Source organism: Pongo pygmaeus, chromosome 9 (assembly GCF_028885625.2).
Source record: "Pongo pygmaeus isolate AG05252 chromosome 9, NHGRI_mPonPyg2-v2.0_pri, whole genome shotgun sequence".
NCBI lineage: Eukaryota > Metazoa > Chordata > Mammalia > Primates > Hominidae > Pongo > Pongo pygmaeus.
In genome coordinates this window covers 72908216-72926814 of record NC_072382.2, presented here as the reverse complement: position 1 = coordinate 72926814, position 18599 = coordinate 72908216, and the positions used below count along the sequence as shown (strand labels likewise).

Sequence of the window (18599 nt, the reverse complement as noted above, 5' to 3'; positions counted from 1 at the left end):
CCTCTTTTCTCTCATCCCTTTTCCTGAGGCCACATCTTTCCAGGCTCTTCCCACTCTCCATTAGTGGCCTCTGCTCCCAGGGAGCATTATGGGCTGTTCTCTTTTCTTTTTCAAGGGCCTGTGTTCCCCTGAAGCAAGTCTTGTCTTTAGCTCTTGTGTGGCAGTCCCTCTCTCCCATACTCCCTCCTGGGACAGGCAAAGTTCCTGGGAGTGGAACTGAAGCCTAAATGAACAGATGTCAGGATGCCTCCATTGAATAATCCTTTATGAGGACCCACGTGGGGATGACACAGATACAGTGTGGATCCGAAGCAGCTGCTGCCCCCATCCCTTCCCTGGAACAGTCCATTAGAGTGAAGGAAAAAAAAAAAAAAAAACATACAGCATGAAGACATGAAGTCTGCAGAATGTGGCCACAGCTGAAAGAGGATGACTTCATTGAAGAGGCGGTATTTCAACCAGGCTTGAGCATTCCCCTGCTGGGGCGGTGAGGAAGACAGGACTAAATGAGCAGAGACATGGGAGTGAGAGCTGTCTGGGAAAAGCAAGAATAGTTGGAGGCGTCCAGAAAGTCATGTGTGAAATGTAGGTAGGGGCCCTGGAGTGCAAGGCTAAGGCATCAACAGTCTTGGTGGTTTCTGAGCAGTACAGCAGTGTGAGGAGCAGGACGTTAGGAAGGCTAATGGATAGGTGGAGAGAGAATGGCAGGAGGAGGAGGCGTTATAAGGAGGCTGTGATTTTCTAGGTGGGTGGGAATGCAGTTTGAATTTGGTGAGAGAAGAGACCCAAAGCAGAGAAGGAGCGGGTGTGTTGCTCATCCACGCAGCCTGCAGGCAGTCAGGGACTGTTCACTCCAGGTAGACAGGTAGGACCCAAGCTCTGGTCAAGGTTGTGCTGCTGCTGGCCCTGTGCTGAGTCTTAACCCTGCTGCTGTGGGCTGCTGTGGCTGGAGGGCAGGGCTTCTTGGGTGGGGGGCAAGGTTGCCCTCAGCCCAGCCTAGGGAAGTGAAGGCAGACAAGGATCAGGCCAAGGAAATGAGGGACATCTCATCACTTTGCCCCAGGCTATACCTCCTCTGCCCAAGACCTAAGTTCCTTTTTGTCTGGCTGACCTTGAGGAATGCTGGGCATTAGTTCACAGGCTGCTCTGGCAGAGCCCACCCTTTCCTCCCCACATATGGAAGCAGAGCTCCTCCTGTTCCTGGAGGCCTCTCCTTGGGCTCCTCACCCAGAGCTGGGCCAGGACGACGTGACGCTGGACAACCTGTTCAGGGTCCACGAGCACACAGGAGAAGTTGGTGCTGTGCAGGGCAGGGGTCAGCTGCTCCAGCACCAAGGCCTTGCACAGCTGCGTACCTGTGCTCCCATGTTCCCGGCTGGAGCGGAGGGGAAGGAAAGGTCATGAGAGGGCCGCAGAAGGCCTCCTTCCCACCCACCTGGCTGCTGTGACCCTCACCTGGTGCTCCCCTCCCACAGTCGGCCTGGGAGGTGCTCAATGAAGGAACCATTGCCCAGCCAGTAGAGGATGCTGAAGTTGGGGAAGCGGCTGCAGGCCACACAGGATAAGGTCAGCGTTCCATCTAGGGACACAGGCAGCAGTTAGCTCTTCGGAAGAGCAGGCCCTTCCCCTGCCCTGCTCTGCTGTGCCCTCCCTGCCAGCTCCCCCCAGTCCCCATGCATCTGGAACCTAGAGAACTGCTCCGCACACCACCTAGGTGGGAATGTCCGTTAAAGGGGAAGTACAGTTGTCTCCGAGAGGCCCTAGCCCTAAACACACGGAATGTGAGGAATGGTCCTTGGTTCACGTGATGAATCCTCTTCTGAACCTGTCCCCTCAGGATGACTTTTTCTAGTGCCCAGCCTCGGTGACTTGGGAGCCCAGGCGACAGAGGCAGTGCTGGATGGCTGCTGCTCCTCTGAGATGGCCAGGGGCCAGCAGGCTCTGGGTGGAGGGGCTGGCCTTGGAGTCCACTGCAACCAAGGCTCTGGGAGGTCCTGTGACCATTACTTATGTCTTGAGTTCTCTGTCCTATTTGATAGGGAGCATCTTGGGAGCTGCGCCAAGCCTGCACCCATGACACTAGGTTGGGGAGGGAGAATGGTGCGTGCTCAGCCCAGCTGGCTCAGCTGGTGGTACATGGCAGAAGGGTGCTGGCGCTCAGGAGTCAACCCGACCCTGGGAACCTCTGTGCCCATAGCCCACCCTTGACCACTGTGCTTCTTACTCAGTGGCACTTCCACCTCTGGCCAGGTCACTTCCAATGCTGGACACTGCTTAGCTGCTGGGAACACTGGGGGCTGGGAGGGGCAGGGGTCCTTTGTGCTTCCAACTGAGGCAGTGGCAGCTGTGGTGGTCTGCGAGACAGGTGTGGCTCTGACCAGGAGAGTGACGATGTGGGCACACAGGAGCAGGACCCACAAAGGGCTGAGGTCTGAGGAAAGGACAGTTACAGGTCAGTGGCTCTGGAGACAGAGTGGGCTGCCCGGGTAAGGACGTAACTCCAGCCCAGAGATGTCTGGGCTCTAGCCAGGGAATCAGAGCAGGAAGAGGGACCCCTCAGCACCCACCCCTTATTGAACAGAGTACAGAGAAGCTTTAGAATGGAGCCAGAGCCACAGCATCTGCCCAGGTTCTTAAAGCAACAGCACCAGGTGCACTGGGTGGTTTGCCTTGGAGTGAAGGCTCCGGGTTAGCCCATTGCTCCATTCTGTTCATAGACCTCACCCTACCGCGCCTGCCCATGCGTAGCCCCAAGGCCTACCTGGTGTCCAGTTGTGTCTCATGGTCATGATGCATGCGTCAGGAGCTGGTGAGCCTGGCTCTTTATCTGTGACAACGTCCTCTTCTCTGGTGAAAGGTGGGGGAGGAGAATGGTAAACCACTCCCGCTTTTTCTCAGTAGCTGGCTTTTCCTCCCGTAGCATAGCCTGGAGCGCTTTCAGCACTTAGAAACACAGCTGGGGGGTCAAGTGACAATCCTTCCCCACCCCAGCTCTCATGACCACAAATGGTTGTAAGATGCTTACCTAGTCCAATCTTACCCCTTCATTAGGGAAGGCAAAATTGAGACCCAAAGAGAGAATATGGACTCACCCAGTCACACAGGGAGGCAGTGCTCTCTCCAGCATCAGAGCTGCTTCTGGGAAGGGCAGGATGCCGAGCAATCCTTCTGGGAAAGCACTGCCCCCACCCTCTATTTCACTTTCACTTTTTAACCAGGGAATCCTGAGCAGCTGTGACACCTCTGCTTTAGCCAAAGTTCACTGGCCAGAAACCTTCAGCTCCTGGGACTCCTACTCTCCAGATGATACCAGACTGGGATCTCTAATCTACCCCCATGCCACCCCCAGGGTCACCTAGGGTGTGAACTAGATGAGACTCTCTCACAGATCAATTCTGTCCCGCCCAAGTGTCAGGACTTTGGTGTCCGCCTACCCTCTTCACAGCCAGGTCTTTGTTTCCATATGAACAGGCATCTGCTTCCTCCTTCACCTTCACACTGACATTCAAGGGGACAACTTTCCTAGGCACTGGGTAACCCCAAGATGGACCATTTCAGGCTCAATGCCATACCAGCCCATGCACATCCTGGCCTTTCCCAGGCTACCCACTCCCCCAGCCACCAGCCCCAAGGTCGGCTGCATCTCCCAGCACCTGCTATCACACCCTCCGTCTCTCATCCTAGCCCCTCTGGCCAGAGCCACAGGTCTAGGTTCACTAGTAGTCCCAGACTCCTACCTGGCTCCCAAGAGGTCCTGAAGAGCCTTCCTTTCCAGAAGCTCCCCTCTAGGAGCTCCAAGACTCAAGTTAGCTGTGTCTAGCTGCGTGTGAACCCACCACAGGAAATACACCGAGAGCACTTCCCCCTTGTCTGTAGAACTCTCACGGCCAACCCAGGAACTGGCACACAAGCTCGAGAGCCAACCCTAACAGGAGGGAAGGGCGGGCACTTCCCGGGGAAGAGGCTGACTGGCTCAACACTGGCTCCGGCAACAGAGTCTACACCAGAATATGAATCTGGTCACTGATGGGACAAATGGCGCTGGGGCTGCGGGAGGGCCAGGATTCAGGGTGAGGCGTGTGAGGAACCTAGGATGCTAAATCTAAGGAGGTTCCCTCTCAGGGTCATGCAGTTATCCATGGAGGCAGGAAGACCAGGGCTGGGTGATCCAATGCATGCATATATTAAGTGTGGACACGAGCTGCGTGTCTGAGGTTTGTGACTCCTGTGATCGGGAGGGTGCAAGGGCTGGTGACAGAGCCAGGGAGACCCACAGATGGAACTGGGTTTGGTGGATGCATCAGGAACACAGTCATCTGTGATCTCAAGCTTCTTGAAGAAAAACCAGATTCATATTCCTAATTTAGACAAAGGATACTACAAGTCACATCCTTCTTCTCTAGGTGTCTAGATCGTGTTCTTCCTCCTCTCATTCCTGCCCCTACCTCCCGCCCCAGGGGCTTCTAGCACGTAAGATGCAGGAGAAATTCCTCCCAAGAACACCAGCATCTCCAGGAGTTAGGTCAGGAGGCAAGGCTGCCTGGGGTTTCTGAGAGACACAGTCCAGTGTGGGATGGTAGGGAAAGACGACAGGACTCTGCCTTAGTGGAACAAAGACCAGAGTCAGGCCAAGGGGGGAGGTCAAGGGACTCAGGACTGTTACACATGAAAACAGCTCTGGACAGCCTGGCGTCGGCTTCTCACCTGAGCCTGACAGGGGGGTGGGGGGACAAAGTAAAAGGAAGGATGATCCGTGGGTCCTCTGACCAGCCCCATTCCCCTCTCTGAGGAGGGGAACAGCCCCACAGGTGGCATAAGCAGCAGGGTACCATGGGAAGCCACAGCTGGGGAAGAGGAGCCGAGCCTGAGTGCGGCCCTAAGGAAGGCAGGTGGTGGCGGGACACTGTCCTCAGGCAGTGAGAACATAGAGGAACCTCAGTCTGAAAGCAGGCCCAATGATGCCCCAGGCCCCTAGGCCACAGGGCAGGAGCCTGGCATTCCACCACTCCTGGGGATGTCAGCAGGGGAAGAGCCGGGAACAGCAGAAAGGCAGGCCCAACCACCCCCAGACTCTCAGGTCTCAGATGGGGGTTAGCAAAGGCAAGACACCCCTGGGGACCCCAGGGAAAGAGGTGGGAAGAAGAAAGCAAGATAAATGTTCAGCTTTCCAACCCAGCTCATGGAGCTTTATTCAGACGGGAGTGACAACATCCTACTTGGTTCCTACTGCCCTTGAAGGGGCAGGCCCTACTGGGCCATATTCCCTAGAAACCCAACGCCGAAGGCCCACGTTTGACCTCCCACTTTATTCAAGTCGCCTAGGACTAGGGCTGGGGCCTTCCTAGAAGCCCCCTCTCAGAACCTGTTCTTACCCACCCACCACTCCTGTTGTCAGGCCCAGGGAGGACCCATGAATGACAAAAATCATATAGGGATATTCCCTGGACTGGGAATCCCCTGCCAGCTTCAAGGACATATCATCTGACACAGGGAGAAGCTGACATCTGTCATATTCTTCTGCCTCACGTACACACACACACACATGCATACGCACTCTTAGGCTTTCAAGAAGGAAGTGATGTGGCAGAGTGACCGTTGGCACGTGTCACCACTCCACTGAAGGATCCACTGAAGAATGAGCTTGCACAAGGGGCCGTCAGTCATGGCTGCCAACAATTGCCCCATGGCCCAACTATATGACCTCTATTCTTGGCTGACCACAGCCCTGCCCACGGGTGTGTATCCATGGTGCTGATTCTTCCAGTTGTCCCAAAACAAATCTTCAATGAATTCTGAGGCCCCAAGGCTTCCCTTGTTGGCCAAGTCACTGATAAGGTTCCACTTGCCTCAACCAGCCTATAGCTCCTGGACTGGGGGAGACAGAGTCAGATGCAACACCTGTCCTGTGTCCCAGACAGTGGGGGAGGGAGGACACTTGGGGCGTCAGTGCTCACCCGTGGCACAAGCCTGAGTAGTTAGCTCTTCTATACTAAGTGCACCAGGCTTGAGCCCCACACAGGGAAGAAGGGAGTGGGTGGGCTGAGGCTTTCAGCTACCTGGGAGCCCAGCAGTGTTCTCGGCCAGAGATGAGAAGGCTCCTTTAAACCAAAAATGTCATGGCTCTGCCCCCACCCTGCTTAGGCAGGGAGGGTGAAGCCTGGAGGGGGGCAATTCCTATGCTCCACAATAAAAAAAGGTTTTTTAAATATATTCATCAAAATAGTTTTCTTTTAAAAAGCCCCCACTGCTGACAGCCCCACTGGCTGGCTCTCCATCATATCCCTCCCCAGTCCGACACAGCCGGAAGGGTCCTGAGTGGCCCAATCGCCCCTTTGAGTCTTTCCCACCCAGGAGGTCTTTGTGGGCAGGGAGGAGAGTGCCCTGAGGTCCATGGCGTGTGGGGTGGGTTTTCCACTGATGCTTTTCATCACTATTCCAGACCCAGGATGTAGTTGATGCCTTGGACTACGCCAATGATGACAGGCTGCCAGGCTACCAAGTATCGAAGCCAGTCCAGCAGTTGCCCATACATGACGTGAGGCCTCTCCCAGCTGTCAGTGTGTTAAAGAAAAGAGGCTCTGTGCAAGAGCTGCCAGGAGTGATCTAGCATGGGTGGTGGGGCTCCCTGGGTCTGCCCCACTTTCCAGCTGCTCCACAGCCTAGAGGAATGGAGGCTGCTTTCTGGAAGGGCCCAGTCTCACTTCCTACTCAGGCAGCCCTCCCAACTTTGCCCTCCCCCTCCTCTTCCTCCTCACAGCCTGTCCGTTGGAGTAAAGAGCTGAATACAGAGAATGCGGGAGGCAGACAGAGGGGACTGGTACTGGAGGCAGGGCAGCCCTGAGAGAGGTAGAGAGATAAATCCTAGTTCCCCATGACTAACATGCAGGGAGGGCCTCCTGTAACACCTTCTCTAAGAAGGAACTGCCAGTGTAAGATAACACAGCCTGAGGCTGACACAAGTCTATCTATCCGTGACAATGGCTGCAAGGAGGCTGAGAATAGGCAATATTCCTAGAATAGGGAAACTGGGGGTGTATCATGGGGCAGGACTAGTAGCTCAGCTTCCCATCATGGTTTGACATGTTCTGGTTGGGGGCAGAAGTGAGGGCCCCAGGAGGACCCAAATGCAGGTCACACTGGCCAGTACTTTCTTCCCACAGCCCACTCCCAATGAGGACCCCAATAAAGGATACGGATTGCTGAACATCCTCTTGAGGTCTACCTTCTCTTTGCAGTAGGGACACGTCTGCTTCTTTCCCACGATGCACCAGCCGCGGATGCAGAACTCATGGAAGCTGAGCACCGCTGGTCAAGGGAAATGGTGAGAGCCAGGACGGCACTCCAGCCCCAGCCAGTCTTTGAAAGGTTCAAATCCTGCCTTCGCTCTTTATCAGCTCTGAATGTTGGGCAAGTCCCTGTGTCTGAACCTGTTTCCTCACATGTGAAGTAAGGATAATGATCCCTATCTCACAAGACTGTTACGGGGCAAAATGGAGACAATACATGGCTCTCCCAACATAGGCAGAGAATGGCAGCTGGGTAAATACATGATAAATATTAGAAGTGTTATTCAGAACAGGGGATGATGCTAAACTGAGGGATCCCATTAGAGGGTCCTCTTCCCCTGTGACTGGTCAGACCTCAGGTCTGCTAGCACAGCCTCACTAGCTGCAGCCTCAGGTTCCTCTCAGACCCAGCCAGGTTGTAACCACTGTTTACCTAAGAGTGGCTCTGATCTGTGGGAAAGGGCAGGGAAGGCGGCCCTCTTGTGGCTCTCCTACACTCAAGAGTCTGGAAAGCACGCCTAAGGTCATGACCACCCTCTTTCTCTCCCTCACTACAGTGTGCAGATTGCAGGAGAGATGTGGCCCAGGAGTTCGAGGCAGGATACACATGATTGCAGGACAGCCTATACGTGTTCTCAATGATCCCCTCTTCACTGACGTCCACGAAGATCTGCTGCCCACACACAGCACACACGCTGTCTGAAAGATGTTTGGTAGGCATGCCCGACTCGCTGTAGAACTGAAGGAGAATAGCAGGAAGGAAAGATAGGAAAAGCTGTGAGAAGCAGCCAAAGTAGGAAGCTCCACAGAGACCTCAGGCCTTCTAGAGGAGAGGCACAGTGGCAGCGGGAGGCCCAGAGTTAGAGGACATCTTTTTTTTTTTTTTTTTTTAAACTGTTTAGAAAAGTTCATCTTTTACAAGTCAAATCGACCTCATCTTTGCTGGGCAGATGGGGAGAAGTGACCAGACTAGAGACAGTTGGGAAGTTAGATGCAACAGGACATATAAACTGGGCTGGATCAGCACCAAAGGATAAGGAGAAGGGGAGGGAGAAGGACTTGGGGCTGGTGATCAGAAGCTGTGTCAGGCAAGCCATTCTGTCGCCAGACTATGGTTCCACCAGAAATGGACAACAATATTCTCCAACATTTAAAACAGTGAAATATTAAGTGCCATGTTGGTTTGGTGACAAGGGCATTCTCAGACATTTGTGGCAGCAGCAAAAGGGGTTCAAGCCTTTCGGATAGGATTTAGCATGGTATCTCAAATTGTTGCACCTTTTGACCCATTAATTTCACTTCAAGGAATTTAAAGAAATAAGAGAAGGCTGGGCGCGGTGGCTGATGCCTGTAACCCCAGCACTTTGGGAGGCCGAGGCGGGCGGATCACGAGGTCAGGAGATCGAGACCATCCTAACTAACACAGTAAAACCCCGTCTCTACTAAAAATACAAAAAATTATCCAGGCACGGTGGGGGGCGCCTGTAGTCCCAGCTACTCAGGAGGCTGAGGTAGGAGAATGGCGTGAATCCCGGAGGCAGAGCTTGCAGTGAGCCGAGATTGCACCACTGTACTCCAGCCTGGGCGACAGAGCGAGACTCCATCTCAAAAAAAAAAAAAAAAAAAAGAGGAAGTGTCAAAGAAGCTTCACGAATATAGATATTCACTTAAGCATTATCATAATTAAGAAAGCAAAGAGTTTGGCATGTCCTCAGAAAGTTAAACATAGAATTACCAAATGACCAAGCAATTCCATTCTCGGTATAAACCCAAAAGATATGAAACTGGGGACTAAACACATTTAAACGCCAGTGCTCACAGCATTACTCACAGTAGCCAAAAAGTGGAAACAACCCAAGTGCCTATCCACAGATGAATGAATAAACCAAATGCAGTGTCACACACAATGGAATACTATTCAGCCATATAAAGGAATGATACATTCTATACATGGATGAACTCTGAAAACACTACGCTAAGTGAAAAAAGCCAGAGACAAAGGGACAAATATAGTATGATTCCATTTACATGAAATATCTACAATAGGCATGGTCATAGAGATGGAAAGTATATTAGAGGTAAACCAGGGCTGCGGGAAGGGGTAATGAGGAGTTACTGCTTAATGGGCAGAGTTTCTGTTTGGGATGATGAAAAATTTTGGAATTAGACAGTGACAATGTTGCAGAACACTGCAAATGTAATTAATGCATTGAATTGTATACTTCAAAATGGTCAAAATGGTGACGTGGTCTAGAAATCTCTCCTGGGGAGTAAACTGGTTAAAGGAAGATCCAATGTCTACACAAATAGGTAAGAGGGAAATGAAGGTAAAACACAAGACAGTTGTTCAAAAAGGAAGCTAATAAACTGTTTATAAAGTGATCCAATGTACTGTTTTCAATTTGATCCAGTAGAGAAAAAATGAGAATATTCCCATGATACTGAGAGACAAAGTCCCTGGCCTTAAACGGTACTAGATTAAAGTTACCCAAGATGATGGAAATATTCCTGCTTGGGGTGGGGTCTTGGGGGATGACACTGAGACAGGGAGCACTTCTGTGTTGTTTAAATAATTACAAAGAGAACATATTACTTTTATAAACAGCAAAACAACAAAGATATATTTCCATTCTGAAAAAAAAATTAGAAATATTTACTTGCGTTTCTCAGATTGGTTGTTAATTTACCCATATTTAAGCATCTCTCCGTGATGTCCACCTGCTGCTCTTGCAGCATTTCCTATCTCAGTGAAAGGTACTACCATCCAAGCAGTTGCCGAATCAGAAATCTCAGCTTTGAAACCTACATTTCCTTCATATTTTTCCCTTCAGTCTTCAGAATCAAACTATATCTAAGTCCAAAATACTTCTCAAATACAGTATGTCCTCACTTCACTGACAGTTTCTTGGAAACTGTGACTTTAAGTGAAACGACATGTAACAAAACCAATTTTACCACAGGCTAATTGATAGAAACAAGAGTTCAGTTCCTGTGTCATATTTCTGTCACAAAGACATCACTAAACCTCTATTTAAGAGACACCAAATTGTCTCAAGTAAAGACTCAAAACACTTTTAATATTAAATGTTGAAATGAAATGTGTAGCTTTACACATACAGTTAAAGATTAATAAAGCAAGTATGAAAGCTTCCCCAATTTTTGGTAAAGCAGTGAGTGACAGTGGCTGTTGTTGTAGCGGTTGTGGGTTAAATCAAGGAATAAGAGTTCACAAAGTAAAAACTGTAAAGAGCAATTCCTACCACTGTGCAGTTGAAAAACAATAACCAATATGGACTAAGCACTTTTGTGCCCCATCATTTATTGTTGTGCCTTTGCATGATTATTATACACTTTGTGAATTTTTACTTATTTAGAGACAATATCTTGCTCTGTTGCCCAGGCTGGAGTTTGGTGGCATGAACAAGCTCACTGCAGCCTTGAAACTCCTGGGCTCAGGTGACCTCCCACCTTGGTCTCCGAAGTAGCTGGGACTACAGGCATGTGCCACCACGCCCGGCTAGGTTTTTTTTTTGTTTTGTTTTTCCTTCTCATTTTTTTGTAGAGATGGGGTCTCACTATGGTGCTCAGGCTGGTCTTGAACTCCCTGGGCTCAAGCAATCTGCCTGCCTCGGCCTCCCAAAGTGAGCCACTGTGCCCGGCCCCTCCCAGGATTTTTAACATAAAAATCAAAATCTTTAATTTGGCCCACAGGCTTTTTTCTAGTCTAGTCACTACTTCTCCAGACACTTCTTGGCCATACAACTGCACTGGTCTTAGTTCCTCAAAAACACCCACACTTTCTCCCGTGACAGGACTCTTACAAATGCTCTTTCCTCTGCCTGGTTCTCACTTCATCCACTTAACTCCTACTCGTTGTTCAAGTCAACTCCAGAGTTACTTTTTCAAGGAAGCCATCTTTGAACCCCAAGACTAGGTCAAATGACACTACTACATGTGTTTACAGCATCATGAACCTTTCCTACATAATGCTTATTAGAGTTGTAATTTTATTTTTATCTGTGTTTGTTACTATAACAGTCATCTCTCCCACTGAAAAGTAAAGTTTATCTGGGCAAAAACCATGTTTATTTTTGTACACTTTTGTAATTCTGGCACATAGCTATGTGCCTAGACACATAGCAGGCATTATAAAGTATTTACTGAATGAATGTTAACTTCCTGCTGGATAAAGTGACTCTTTCCTATAATGGCCCTAAAGAGAAAAATTATAGGGTACATCTGATATCTGGCTTTCTAATTTTTTTTTAAATAATTTCAACTTTTATTTTAGATTCAGAGGGTACATGTGCAGGTTTGTTACATGGGCATACTGTGTGATACTGAGGTCTGGGGTGCGAATGATCCTGTTGCCCATGTAGTGAGCACAGTACCCAACAGATAGTTTTTCAACCGCTGTCCCCACTCCCTCCTCCTCTTGTAGTCCCCAGTGCCTACTGTTGCCATCTTTATGTCCATGAATACCCAATGTTTAGTTCCCACTTATAAGTAAGAACATGCAGTATTTGGTTTTCTGTTCCTGCATTAACTGGCTTACGATAAAGGCCTCCAGCTGGCATGTTGCTGCAACGCACATGGTTTTATCCTTTTTTATGGCTGTGTTGCTTTCCAAACTTTAAGGAAGGAATGTCCATGCATATGCACATCTTGAAGGATTTTATGTGACTTATCTCACCCTAGTGCCTTTCTCTTCCATTAAACAAGTGACATCAACCTGAACAATTTGGAGGTGTCAAGAAGCAGTATTTAAGAACCCAGATGAACTCACCCCTATGGTAGATGCCATGTAGTCTGCACACATTTCTGCAAAGTCCCGTTCAAGAACTCCATAGTAGAGGCCATAGAAGAGAAGGGAGATGCCAAAGTCCATGGCATCTTCTGGTTTGATCCTGCAAGGGAAGCATTAGAGCTAGAAAGACCCACCCTGAGACATATCTTCTATGGATTACTACTACTCTGGGACACACAAGGCAGGGCCCAAAGCGAGAAGGCCCAAAGGCTAGAGCAAGTGTGGGCAAACTATGACCAAATCCAGTCTGCTGTCTATTTTTATATGGCCCATGAACACCTCTTGAGGAGGCTAGCACTGTAGGCTGCGAAGACCAAGCTACAGTATCCCCTCCTACCCCTTTTCCTCAATCTGCTCTTAGTCCTTGCCTCCCCTAACTGGTGGCAATGACTTGCAGCTACCCAGGACCTGTGCTCATTGGGACCTACATGGTGGGGACTCCACTGTTGGAACTTCTGGACACTAAGTGAGCTGCCTTGCTGAGCTGTCTCTGTTCTAGCTAGGCACCCAAGTTGAAACAGCTGAGCCATCCATAAGGAGGAAAGGGCATGCCAGAATCTGGGTGTCACTGGTGCAGAGAGTGAAAATTATCCCGGTGGCCACATGCCCCTCCTTCTGAGATTGTCTCAGCTTATGACAACTGAGCACAAAGCATGCCCACTACCTGAGACCTGGCCCCCTCCCCAGGCAAAGAGGGTGGGACAGGGTAGGCGTTTTTTCTCTTGTTATATAAGTACCTACATGATATCCTAGATTTGGCCTATTGTCCCATAAGACCTAAAATATTTGCTATTTGGACCTTTACAGAAACAGCTTGTCAAACACAGGTTTAGGGGAAAAAAAGATAAAATTAGTAAATATTTATTGATATATAGCAGTTACTATAAAATTATAAACTACTAATATAAATAATCTGTATCATATCATCAAAGTTAAATTTTGGTCCAAGTCTATTTAACAAGAAGGATAAAGATCTTGCCTATAACATCAGAAGGTTTGTTTTAATAATTCCAAGGACCGATAATTTGGAACCTTGAGTCTATAAATCTTTGTTATAGAAAATTATCTGTTAAAATATTTCTACAAAGAACCATATGTATTTGCTTAGTTATAAATTATATTTATATACAAAGTTGCATTTGCTTATGAACCCTGAATATTTAACTCACTAGAAATCACTGATCTTACACCACTTAATTTGATCAGCAGCACAAAAATGATCAAGATTCTCAATTCTGTTTTCCTCATTGTAGAGTTTAGGCAAGTAAAAAGAAACTGTAATTATAGAAGAATTATCTTTAAAACATAATGCAAAGGCCAGGCGTGGTGGCTCATGCCTGTAATCCTAACACTTATGGGAGGCCAAGGCAGGTGGATCACCTGAGGTTAGGAGTTTGAAACCAGCCTGGCCAACATGGTGAAACCCCATCCTTACTAAAAATACAAAAATTAGCCGGGTGTGGTGGCACACGCCTGTAGTCCCAGCTATTCAGGAGGCTGAGGCAGGAGAATCATCTGACCCCACTACTTGGGAGGTGGAGGTTGCAGTGAGCCACTGTACTCTAGCCTAGGCGACAAAGCAAGACTCCATCTCAAAAAATAAACAAACAAACAAACAAAAAACCATAATGCAGAATCCCATAATGCAGAATCTTGATTTTTATTTTATTTTTTAACCATATAGGTTAAACAGTTACCAGGAGACATCTGTTTTCTTTGACAAGATGTGTTTGACTTTACGGTGATGAATTCCTCTAAACCCTTCAGGAGCCTGTTTATTCTTTCAGCCTGTACTACCCCTAGAAGAAAGAATTTCATGAGTGCACTCTCACTATATAAAATAGGATTTATTTATTTTTATTTTTTTCGAGATGGGGGTCTCCCTTTGTCACCTGGGCTGGAGTGCAGTGGCACAATCATAGCTCACTGCAGCCTTCAACTTCTGGGCTCAAGCAATCTTCCCACCTCAGCCTCCTGAGTAGCTGGGGATACAGGTGCACACCGCTACACCCAGCTAATTTTCTTTCTTTTTTTTTTTTTTTTTTAAGAGTTGAGAGTCTCACTATGTTGCCCAGCTTGGTCTTGAACTCCTGGCCTCAAGCAGTCCTCCTGCCTCAGCCTTCCAAATAGCTGGGATTACAGGTGAGAGCCACCACACCTGGCCAGGATTTATTTTTACTTGTCCTAAAATAAAATCCTTTCAGAGACTCCTGCCTACAATATAACTAGGCTCAGGGAAGAAGCCAGTGATCATCCCATTCATTATCTTAAATTTGAATCCTAAATCTCTAGCTTCAGTGCACTGTCGTAGGCTTAGGGCTCCTCATGATCCACAGCCCACAGCCACCAGTATTTCATCCAGGAAAGCATATTTCCACATATTTCCACCCTCATTTGCCCCACTGACTCACTGTATGCTCCAGTCTCTGAGCTCAGAATTTCTTGGCATCTGACTCAATTCGGGGTGGGAGGACCTGTAAGCTAATAAAGATCTTTTGGAAGGCTTATGACAACTGAAGCAATAGCCAAAATTCCATCCCTAGGAATGCACCCTTAGGAAGCAACAGAGCAGCGTTATCTGGGATAATACTAAATTGAAAACAACCTAAGTGCCCACATTGAAGCAGGACTTAACATCCACAGGTTAACTTTCTACAACTGTTTCCTTAGAAATCTTGTCGAATGTCAGCTATATTACAGGCAACACTGCTTATGACCTGTGATTAGTACAACGCACCTGGACTGCGACATTCTTGAAACTGGATGTGTTCCTGGGGGAATGGGGCTCCTAGGCCAGGTGGCTTCCACACCCATCTGTGTCATCTCATTCCCTCACACCTAAGCTCTGAGTCTACTGTGAAGACTTGCAGACACCGCTCTGCTCTATTATTTGTTTTGTATCCTTCTAGGTCAATCTGTTGCTAGCCGTAGCCAACCATGGTCACATAGGTTGACCATCTAGCCCGAGTCAGCAAACTTTTCCTATAAAGGGCCAGATGGTAAATATTTTAGGTTTTGTAGCCCATATGGTCTTTATCACAACTATTCAACTCTGCTGTTTTAGTGGAAAAACAGCCACAGGCAATATATAAATGAATGAGCATGACTATGTTCCAGTAAAACTTCATTTTATAATAACAGGTTGTGGGCTGATTTGGCACAGAGGGCAGAGTTTGCCAACCCCTGGCCTAGTTGAACATAACGCCATTCATGCAGAGTGGATGCCGCAAATGAACAGTACACACTGATGAGAAAAACAGCTCTGTTAAGGTGACAGAATTATGGATAGCAGGTTATGATAATTATTATGCTTACTTTGGTTACCAGACTTTTCCACTAAAATATAAAGCCTTGGAAAATATGATTTAGGACTCTGACTTTGTATATATTCAGACATTCCTTGCTTTCTGCCAGCACAAATCATGGAGAGCCTGTCTTCTCCCATCCCCCCACAGCACCCAAGTCTCCTATCCTAGATATTATGTCCCTCCTGTTAATAACCACAACTTGCAACAAGAGGTACATCTCAAGAGCCACTCCTCCCCAAACTCTGGCAAAAACAAAAACAAAGGGTACTCACTTGAATAATAAGTTAAGACCAAAGAGGGTAAACATGACAGCCATGTAGCCAACGATGCCAGTGGCATAGCTGATTTTATAGATTAGCAGGAACCACTTATAAACCAACCTGGGGAAAGCAGAGAAGGTTAGTGCAGCTGATACTGAGATTCTGGCCTCAATGGTCACTGGATCACCAGAATCCTTTATTCTCACATCAATGGGGACACCAGGGTCTTTGCTCAGGGCTTACTGAGCAACTTCAGTTACTATCCAAAGCTGCTCACTCCCTTAACTGCAGAAATGCCTCCATATACTCAAGAACTAGTGCTTTGTATTTTCTTTTCTTTTTTTTTTTTTTTGAGATGAGAGTCTCGCTCTGTCGCCCAAGCTGGAGTGCAGTGGCACGATCTCAGCTCACTGCAACCTCTACCTCCCGAGTTCAAGCGATTCTTCTGCCTCAGCCTCCTGAGTAGCTGGGACTACAGGTGCCCACCACCACACCTGGCTCATTTTTATATTTTTTTTTAGTAGAGATGGGGTTTCACCATATTGGCCAGGCTGGTCTCGAATTCCTGACCTCATGATCCACTCGCCTCAGCCTCCCAAAGTGCTGGGATTATAGGCGTGAGCCACCACGCCCAGCTGTGCTTTGTATTTTCATGGTTTCAGACCAAGGAAAAGATTCCTAAAAAGGAGTTTCTGCCTCAAAGAAGGAGCACAGCTGACCTTAAACAGCTATGTCACCTCAAATGAGGAAGTAAAAAGTATCAAACACAACTATGCTCAGAAGATTAACAGGCAGGGAAGGCTAGTTGTTCAGAAACAGAATTCAAGAGATGCATCAGAGGTAGAATGAGCTACAGGTTTTTTGTACCTGGGCCTGGTTAGTCTGAATACAGCTTTGTTCCTATCCACAGGCCAAAAATGAAAGAAATGATGTGTAATGAATTTGCTTCTGAAATGAATTTTCTTCTGAGGGAGAAGGGAAAGGAGAGAGGCACTTAAGAAGTACCTATGAGTTGGATGAAAGTGTGCGGTGGTGGTGAAGTAGAATGGGGTTGTTCATGCTCCTGAAGGAGGAGTAGTGTGCCCCAGGAGCCAATGAAGAACAGTGTACAATCTAATTGGTGGATCCCAGCTACTAGACTCAGCAAGAAGGATGGTTCCCTGAATGAACCAGGGCTTTTTTTTTTTTTTTTTGGCTAGAGATGGGGTCTTGCAATGTTGCCCAGACTGGTCTCAAACTCCTAGGCTCAAGGGATCCTCCCACCTCAGCCTCCCAAAGTGCTGGGATTACAGGCATAAGCCACTGGTGCTTGGCCAAACCAGAGCTTTTTAAATGCTACAAGAGTGGGTCCCTGTCATCAGGAGCCACTATTCTATCTGTGATGGGAGCTAATGAACAATTTAGTAATCTGCCTGAATAACCAGCACAAGCCTGTGTGGTTCCTGAGAGCTGATTAGGTTACTACCAACCCTGCTGAAACCTAAGGAGGAAAGTCAAGGTCCTTCCCTGCCCGTGCCTCCTTGCTGTGGCCAGGCAAGCAGTGATGGTTTCTCAGGCTAGGGAAAGGACCCAAATATCTTCCTTCTAGTATTGTCTTAAAGAATACACACAGCTCTATTCTCCAGGGTTTGCACTGATCACAAAGGAGAGAGACACAGTGAAAAGGACATGAAATTTTAGGTCAAAAAACTCAATATGGATTAAGTGAAGTTTTAGTAGCTGGGTAACCTCAGATAAGTCAAATCACCTCTTTGAGACAAGAGAGGTGATTTTCTTTGTAAAACAGGGGAAAACCCTGCTACCTTTTTTACTGGGTTGTACAGAGCCCATTTCCTGGTATATAATACATGTTCATGAAATGCTGCATGTATAAATAAGGATGTTTATGAAAGTGCTTTGAGGGCAGGCACAATGGCTCACACCTGGAATCCCAACACTTTGGGAGGCTGAAGTGGGAGGATTGTTTGAGCTCAGGAGTTCGAGACCAGCCTAGGAAACTCAGTGAGACCTTGTCTCTACTAAAAATAAAAATAAAAAAATAGCCAGACAAGGTGGAGCATGCCTGTAGTCCCAGCTACTCCAGAGACTGAGATGGGAAAATTGGTTGAGCCGAGGAGGATGAGGCTGCAGTGAGTTGTGATCATGGCACTGCACTCTAGCCTGGGCGACAGAGTGTGACCTCATCTCTATTTTTAAAAAGTGCTGTGAAATTGTAAAGCACTATCAAATGTTAGTTACAGGGCCGGGCGTGGTGGCTCACACCTGTAATTCCAGCACTTTGGGAGCCCGAGGCGGGCAGATCACTTGAGGTCAGCCTGGCCAATGTGGTGAAACCCTGTCTCTACTAAAAATACAAAAAAAAAAAAAAAAAATTAGCCAGGTGTGGTGGCACACACCTGTAGTCCCAGCTACTTGGGAGGCTAAGCCAGGAGAATCGCCTAAGCCTAGGAGGCAGAGGTTGCAGTGAACTGCACTCCAGCCTGGGCGACAGAGTGAGACCCTGTCTCTAAATAAATAAATAAATAGCTAGTAGTTACTGGCCGGGCACGGTGGCTCACGCCTGTAATCCCAGCACTTTGGGAGGTTGAGGCAGGCAGATCATGAGGTCAGGAGATCGAGACATCCTGGCTAACACAGTGAAACCCTGTCTCTACTAAAAAAGTACAAAAAATTAGCCGGGCGTGGTGGCGGGTGCCTGTAGTCCCAGCTACTTGGGAGGCTGAGGCAGGAAAATGGTGTGAACCCAGGAGGCAGAGCTTGCAGTGAGCCGAGATTGTGCCACTGCACTCCAGCCTGGGCGACAGAGCGAGACTCCATCTCAAAAAAAAGCTAGTAGTTACTATTATAAAAATCCTCCATATTAGAGACATATTTTCAATCATTTTAGCCAGAAGTTGGCACTGTTTGTGGTGTCCTTGGTGACTCTTACATTGTTCTA

At 48.0% G+C, this 18599-nt stretch overlaps 2 protein-coding genes across 11 annotated transcripts in view; both read right to left on the bottom strand.

Annotated features, from left to right (window-relative positions):
* Positions 1-244: 244 nt before the first annotated feature.
* On the bottom strand, positions 245-5681 carry IL18BP (interleukin 18 binding protein). 7 transcript variants are annotated; one of them, XM_054440078.2, is made up of 6 exons: positions 3738-4023; positions 2762-2847; positions 2225-2431; positions 1456-1579; positions 1228-1375; positions 245-996 (listed from the first exon to the last, which is right to left on the bottom strand). In XM_054440078.2, exons 2-6 carry the CDS (start codon positions 2787-2789, stop codon positions 919-921), a joined length of 585 nt encoding a protein of 194 aa, XP_054296053.1. In that variant the 5' UTR covers positions 2790-2847; positions 3738-4023; the 3' UTR covers positions 245-918. The 7 variants fall into 7 exon arrangements, with proteins under 7 accessions (XP_054296053.1, XP_054296051.1, XP_054296050.1 ...); XM_054440076.2 differs by lacking the exon at positions 3738-4023 and adding an exon at positions 3093-3291; XM_054440075.2 differs by lacking the exon at positions 245-996 and adding an exon at positions 3093-3138 and having other exon boundaries at positions 1019-1375; positions 3738-4342.
* Positions 3435-18599, bottom strand: part of RNF121 (ring finger protein 121) — a 69818-nt gene continuing 54653 nt past the window's right edge. For 3 of the 4 annotated variants that reach the window (XM_054440069.2, XM_054440071.2, XM_054440070.2), the window contains 5 exons: positions 15674-15781; positions 12073-12193; positions 7892-8025; positions 7194-7295; positions 5159-6551 (listed from right to left, as the gene is read on the bottom strand). In XM_054440069.2, coding sequence (XP_054296044.1) covers positions 6431-6551; positions 7194-7295; positions 7892-8025; positions 12073-12193; positions 15674-15781 — 586 coding nt within the window. In that variant the 3' untranslated portion in view covers positions 5159-6430. Of the gene's footprint in view, positions 3530-5158; positions 6552-7193; positions 7296-7891; positions 8026-12072; positions 12194-15673; positions 15782-18599 lie in introns of those variants that run through there. The other variant, XR_010127699.1, reaches the window with a different exon arrangement.